The sequence below is a fragment of the Medicago truncatula genome, chromosome 7, assembly GCF_003473485.1.
Source record: "Medicago truncatula cultivar Jemalong A17 chromosome 7, MtrunA17r5.0-ANR, whole genome shotgun sequence".
NCBI classification, from domain to species: Eukaryota; Viridiplantae; Streptophyta; class Magnoliopsida; order Fabales; family Fabaceae; genus Medicago; species Medicago truncatula.
The window spans coordinates 8,508,617-8,515,862 of record NC_053048.1 but is presented as its reverse complement, the minus strand read 5'-3'; the positions used below and the strand labels follow the sequence as shown (position 1 = coordinate 8,515,862).

Genomic DNA, 7,246 nt, shown 5'->3' with positions numbered 1-7,246 from the left:
CACATAAATGTTTATGAATTTTAAAACGATAAAAACTTAAAATTTTATATTTAATTCATCTTATAAAAAAAACTTAAACTTTTACAAAAAAATTTCTATAATATTTGAAACATGACTACAAAACATAATTCAAAATATCGAGGACACACATTAATTCATTGAAACTCATGGATCAAAAGTTGTGATGGATAATATTTGAGAGACTAAAACTGACAAATTTTTTTTATATGGATTAAAATGAAATCCGAGACATTTATAGGAATTAAAAATTTATTTAGCCTAAAAAAATAAAAAATACTAGTCATGCCAACGGAAACATAATAGAAGGGACCAAAACGAGACTAAAAAAAAAATTTAAAATCCTCAAACAATCTTTTTTTTAGTTAAGGGACCAAAGCGATACCAATTAAATAGTTAAGGGACCAAAAAAACATTTAAACATTTTTTTTTATTTGTTAAAAAGTAACAATATTTAGTCAAATATCACTTTGATCTTAAAACTGATCAAGATTGCATTTTCTTTTTTTGGTCAGCATCAAGATTGTATTTTAACTTATGCAAGTTATCATATTTGTCTCTTATATTATTTTTACTCACAAAACCATTTTTGAAGATTAATTAACTCGTTTAAACCAAAAAAAAACAAGAATAACTGGGAAAAATTGTGAAACCAAAACAGAAGAAACCAACAACAACGCATTCAGTTTCTAATCACCAGTAAGAAACACTACCACCATCACCGATCATCTCTCTCTCAGGTACGTGATTCCCAGCTCTTTTACTTTCTTTCTTTTCTCCATGACTCATATATTGCATAATTCATACAATTCTTGATCTCAATTTCCAAAACCCTATATATTTATACTGAAATTGACGATTGTGCATCATCAGGAACCGCATCAACAGTGACCGATGAGTTCCTCAGAAGAAGCATCATCTATGGAAACAACAACAATTGACAAAGATCTTCATGTTACATTTGCACAGATGATGTATCACTTACTTCCAAATCCATATGAATCTCAAGAAATCAATCACCTCACTCTTGCTTACTTTGTTATCTCTTCCCTTGACATCCTCAACTCCCTCCACTTGGTATATATATCTACTTTACTCTTTTCATTTATTCATCATCTATGAATCACAAATAGGGACACGACACAAACAATGACACGCAGACACCACTAGTAATTTGAGAATATCACGTAATTCAGTGTAACTGTATGTGTTGGTGTCGGACACGGATACCTTTAATCCGATGTGTGTTCGTGCTTCATAATTCATTGTTTATTCTGTCGTTTTTTTAATATTAAAACTACATGCTTTTTATTAGAGGTTAAAGGTGGTGAACCGTCCGTTCAAACAACTTTGCACAGACAATCAATGAAAGTTACGTAGCATCACAATTGTTTTCTCTTTTTTTATTTTATTAATCTGATATGACAATTCTGAGTGTTTTCATTGGTTGTCTGAGTGGACCGACACTCAACCACCTTTAAACTTATATCTTAAATTATTATATAACGAAAGTTATACAGAAATAAAAGATAAACGGACAACAAACTATGCTGCTAATCTTTTTGAATGGCAAAACTAATTTTCTTAAAACCTAAAAGACACAACATTGCTACTATGCATATGATGTTTTTTGTTTATATAATTATGTTTTTTATTGTGATTTAAGGTTGAGAAAGAAGCTGTTGCTAATTGGGTTTTGTCTTTTCAAGTTCAACGTGGAACAACAAATGACCCTAACAATGGTATGCAAATGATGTTGTTAGATGTGTTTTATCTTAAAAACATGTTATTTTAGATGACCCATTTGAAGGATTTTGATGCAGGACAATTCTATGGATTTCATGGTTCCAAGACTTCTCAGTTTCCTCCAGATGAGAATGGGGTGAGTAAAATATTGTATTTGGAAAGTGCTAATATTTGTTTTTTTTTTTTTGGTCAAGAATCATAAGACTGCATTCAGATAAACAACTTAATAAGTGCTTATAGCATAAACACTTATAAGTACTAATGTATAAGTTTTTCTAAAACAAAGGATAAATTAAAGTCAAACTGCTTTGACCTAAGTATAAGCTGTTTTGATAAGCTATCATAAAGAAATTATGGAAATAAGTTGAAATCAATTGATAACATGTCATACGTTGTTTCATAATCTCTTCCAAAAAGTTTCACTAGTTCTTATGCCAGAGGTAAGTTCAAATAAGTAGATTCAAATAGATTCTGACCTGTTTATGTATTTTTTTTTGTTATTGAAGGTTTTTCACCATAACAACAGTCACTTGGCAAGTACTTATTGTGCCCTTGCCATATTGAAAATTGTTGGTTACGATTTGTCAAGTCTTGATTCTGAATCGATGTCGTCTTCAATGAAGAATCTTCAACAGCCTGATGGAAGGTAAGCTTTTATTAGGATTAGAGCATTTACCTTTATGCTTATGTATTTTCCATATCAGTTAAATCCACTACTACTTTTCAATTTTGTGATGTATTGTTATGGAAACTTTTGCTAACATTTATGCCCTTAATTATATGTTTAAGTGGAGTTGCTTATTCATGGATTCTTTGATTTATGTTGACAGTTTCATGCCTATTCATATTGGGGGAGAAACAGATCTTAGGTTTGTATATTGTGCAGGTTAGAGAAAAATACATGAAATGGAAGTTCTACTTGGTTAATTAATAGATAATCATGGTATATTAAATATTACTTTTTAACTACTTAACTTTTTCAGCTGCCATTTGTTTCATGCTGGATAACTGGAATGGAATGGACAAGGAAAAAGTCAAGGATTACATATTAAATTGCCAGGTTTGTGCAAATAGTTCCTCTAGTGTTGTTAAATAGAGGCTATAGCGCAGCGGAATTTGAAAAGATCATTATCTAGGAAAAAAAATATTGTCATATAGAGGTTATTGCGGTGCTATGACACAATTGTATAGAAAAATTTGAACAAATTGGTATTTTCTGCGATTTGTGTTTGACAACTGTGGTGATGGTAAAATAGTTAATATATTATGTCATGGTTGTACTATTTTGGACATGCATTTTCCATGAACATATGTGCACGTGTGTGTATCTGTATGTAAATGAAACTGATCCTTCTTTTTCCTTTATTGTTTCTAGTCTTATGATGGTGGGTTTGGATTAGTTCCTGGTGCAGAATCTCATGGTGAGTCGAAACAATCTTTTATCACAATTTAAATGTGATTCAATACTGTGAGAAGGGCTATTGCAATGTTTATTTGTCACATTAATTCAATGTTTTAAAAGCCAAATTGGACATCAAATCAGTGAGACATTTGAGTCATGGCTCAACTGCTTTAAACCGCTCAAACTAGGATGAAACCACAGTCGAACCGCTCAAATAACCGAACCGTAGACAGTGCCGGTTAACGGTTCTACCATTTGGACCGTCCATTTTGGTTCGCTTTTTAGAACGTTGCATCAATTATGACAGATTTGTTTGATACATGGTTACAATGTGTTAGTTGGTAGGAGATTAAAATATGGGACGTTATGTTCTGTACACATGTACACACATCTTGAAAGGCAATCTTCATCAGTTTTATTTAAATGTTTATTATTACTCAAAAGATATTTACAACATTACTTGTTTTAGTGTCACAGGTGGTGCAACTTATTGCGCTATTGCATCTCTCCGGCTAATGGGATACGTTGAAGACAATGTTCTCTCAAGTTGTAATTTGTCTTCTTTGATAGATTTGCCGTTGTTGTTGGACTGGATCTTGCAGGTTTGTACATCTATCTCTTTTAACATAAGCTGAATAGATCGTACTACATTTGTTCACTTTTATTAGAGTATCTGTTAAGAGAAGCTTAGTATAGAGTGTTTGTATCTAAGCCTAGTCTTATTGTAACTGGCAAGTGTAAGTAAAGCCTTACACTTGACCTGCTATTACAGGTTACCTGAATTCATCTATATAAGATGAAATGTAACAGAATTCTTCATTCAATGAAAATCAGAATTTAGATTCAGAAAGTTAGTTAGATCAAAAAGATATTTCTCTCTCTACTGTCTACTCCTTCAAACTTTATAACTTTAGCCTATTGTTTTAAGGTTATCTACACGTACAAAGAAAATCAATAATTTTTTTACTCATTGGAATTATTTATCTTTTTCTATAATATCCTCAAGACCTTGACTATTTATTAACTCATTCCATCTATTTCTCTCTTTGCAATAAATAGTTAAGGATATTATTGACAAAACATTAGTTAATTTTGCATTAAATTTTTTAAACAACAAATAAGTTTGAACAATTTTTTTCTACAAAAGCGACAATTAAAAAGGAACAAAATGCTGTATATGGTTGATGACTTTTCTTTCTTAATTAATAACTTAGTGCTTGGTTAAACTTCAGCCAATTATCGATTGTGGATGACGGAAAGCCAAAAATTCGCCATTTTAAGCTGCTTTAAAATGCAATGGCACCGCCATCCTTCACAAATTAGCCGTGTCAATTATAATATAAGTATAACCAGCCACTGTAGATGGCTGATATTTGACAACACTGCCTTTAGCATATGAAATGTCTTTTCTGCTGATCAAGATTCATTTCTTTGTGTTCCTTTACAGAGACAAGGGACTGATGGTGGATTTCAAGGTAGACCTAATAAATCTACTGATACATGTTATGCATTTTGGTAAGTACACTATGGAGCCATAATCAATTTATATGGTACAATATTATTTGTAAGCTGTCAAAGCCGTAACAGGAATCATACGTTTTGGTAGGATTGGAGGCGTTTTAAGAATTCTCGGGGGCTGCAATTTTGTTGACAATAAAGCTCTACGTGGATTTTTGCTTTCCTGTCAATACAAGGTACTGCAGTTACTTGTTTCTTTGAAAATACAAGGTGTTACAGATTTTAAGGGGGAGAACTGAAAATTTGTTGATATAGTATATCACAAAAATTATAGGAAATCAAAGGGAAGAAAAATAGTGATAATGCTTTAAGCTACTAAACTTGATTTTTCCAGTGCATTTCCTTCACATAAAAGAAAGATAAAATAATAATGCTTCTTTCTTTTCTGTCATTTGCACACTCAAATTAATGATTTGTACAGTACATTTCCTCTTCCATTTACAACGAACTCACTTTGCTAAGCTTTAAGCTTGCCAGTGGCCACATATTTACAAGGATCATGATGATGCAATGAATCAGAAAGTTACTATGTGTTTGGGCCTTCAAGTTAGAATTTTGTCCTTCACAACATGTATATTTGGTATTGTTGATTGAACCTGCCAGTGATAATTGCTAAGTGATGAAAAGCACAAGTCTATAACCTTGTCGAGTTTGTTTAATAATGTCTGTCAGACTGCTTATTTTGTTTAGATTGACTCGCACGATATAGAAACCCGTTGGTTAAATGCTTAGTCCATAAATGAAAATTTAATGCCAAGTTGACCTACTTAATTTTTGGCGAAATTAAGGCTTGAAATTTACCTGAAAAGACCAGATTTTCTTTCCTTTTTTGTGGGAAAAAATGTGGAAGGGAGAAATTATCATACGAATTAAAATGACACTTACTAAGTGTCATTTTACCCCTGTCTCAGAAGAGATTTGAACTCAGTCTCCTGAGGTTACAAGCCCAAGCTCTTATCACTGGGATGGCATTTCATTGACATATTTTTCTATCCTTTCATTACACATGAAGGGGGAAGAGTTTTTTTTTTTTCTTTCTTTCTGATATCAGTATCTGTTGGATGGTTGAACTAATTTTGAAAGTCAGATGTTGATGCCTCAATGATATTAAATGTATTTTTTTGTTGGCTCATTGAGCTAATTTTGGAACTCATTTGTTTTTCAGTATGGTGGTTTCAGCAAATTCCCTGGAGACTTTCCAGATCTATACCATTCCTACTATGGATTTGCAGCTTTCAGCCTGTTGGAAGAATCTGGCTTGAAGTCACTTTGTTCTGAACTTGGAATTACTAATATGGCTGCAAATGGAGTCTAACTTAGAGATGCATGTGTCTCTTGAAAAAAAAAAAGTTTTACAGATCCTTTTTTGTTTGAACATTTATTTAATACTAAAGATATTTGAACTTAAGCTTTCTTGCACATTGTATGAAGGCTTTCAACCTAATGCACTATCAAATGTACTTCTGTTGTCTGTTTCAAATTTTGTTGGAAGTGTAAATTTCCAAAATCTCATTTGATTGCCATAATAGATTGTGATAGAACTTGCAATTTTGAAGAGGAATACTTCGTATTATTCACTAAAAAAGTATTTCAAAGGCTCTCCAATGCAAGAAAAGAAAAACCAGAGAAAAACTCTTCGACTTTATCAACCATTGATTCACCAAATGTCCTCCCTCCACAATTTAGTGGGAAAAGGTATTATTTCTTCGAGTTCCTCGGTTTCATTAAGCTCCACTTCCAAGTATTTTGGTGGTTTCGCTTCAGCTGAGTAGTTTCCAATTGCCTTCTTTAATTAAGAAATGTAGAATACTGTGTGCACTCTTGCAGTTTCAGGCAGCTTCAGTTTATAGGAAACAACGCATTGACCCATCTTCTGGTTAGTTTTTCTAGCTACTGTGTAGAAGAATTGATTCTTTCTTTTCTTATCAGCATACATATATTTCACTCATGTTTCACCTTGTGAGAACCAAATCAAGGTGGGTAGCTTCATCTAACTAATACAAGATTATGCAATGAAGAACAAATTGTGAATCAAACTACAAGGAGAAAAGTAACCAGCCACAAAGAGACATTTTTTTGGTGGTGGCCGGGGTTCGAACCCCGGACCTTGCATATTTTATGCATTGTCCATACCACAAAAAGACATTTTGCAAATACATAAAAAAAAAAAAAAAATTGATTAAAAAATAATACTCTCTCATTTTCATTTACCCTTGTATTTAATTATTTCATATCATAAATTAATATTATGATATGAAATAATATTATGATATGAAATAAGAGATTAGTAATTCCCCTAAAAAAAAAAGGAATAGTCTCAATCAAAAAAAAAGGAGAGGACTAATTTTAGTATACTAAACGACACTTGCGATTAACTTGATGTCTCAACATTGCTCTAATTTTAGTCCTTCACAATTTTCGTACGAGTCAATTTAGTCCCTAAAAAAACCAAAGCAGTCCTTAATATTTTCATAGTTCCGACAAATTAATATCTATCTGATTGATTCAGTATAACAAATGGACTAATTTGTCCACTTATGAAAATGTTAGGATTAAATTGTT

General features: G+C 32.0%; 1 protein-coding gene across 2 annotated transcripts; it reads left to right on the top strand.

Annotated features, from left to right (window-relative positions):
* The first annotated feature begins 596 nt into the window (after nt 1-596).
* On the top strand, nt 597-6,196 carry LOC11438315 (geranylgeranyl transferase type-1 subunit beta). 2 transcript variants are annotated; one of them, XM_003621834.4, is made up of 12 exons: nt 597-758; nt 892-1,095; nt 1,685-1,760; nt 1,842-1,900; nt 2,271-2,410; nt 2,595-2,650; nt 2,748-2,824; nt 3,140-3,185; nt 3,644-3,768; nt 4,614-4,681; nt 4,773-4,860; nt 5,850-5,999. In XM_003621834.4, exons 2-12 carry the CDS (start codon nt 913-915, stop codon nt 5,997-5,999), a joined length of 1,068 nt encoding a protein of 355 aa, XP_003621882.2. In that variant the 5' UTR covers nt 597-758; nt 892-912. The 2 variants fall into 2 exon arrangements, with proteins under 2 accessions (XP_003621882.2, XP_039684131.1); XM_039828197.1 differs by having other exon boundaries at nt 598-756; nt 885-1,095; nt 5,850-6,196.
* The last annotated feature ends 1,050 nt before the right edge of the window (nt 6,197-7,246 follow it).

Bases quoted from the DNA above. Each gene is read 5' to 3' on its own strand.
- LOC11438315 (XM_039828197.1), top strand. From the start codon at position 913: ATGAGTTCCTCAGAAGAAGCATCATCTATGGAAACAACAACAATTGAC. The intron at 1,096-1,684 runs GTATATATATCT...TTGTGATTTAAG, and splicing joins TCCTCAACTCCCTCCACTTG to GTTGAGAAAGAAGCTGTTGC. The intron at 1,761-1,841 runs GTATGCAAATGA...ATTTTGATGCAG, and splicing joins AACAAATGACCCTAACAATG to GACAATTCTATGGATTTCAT.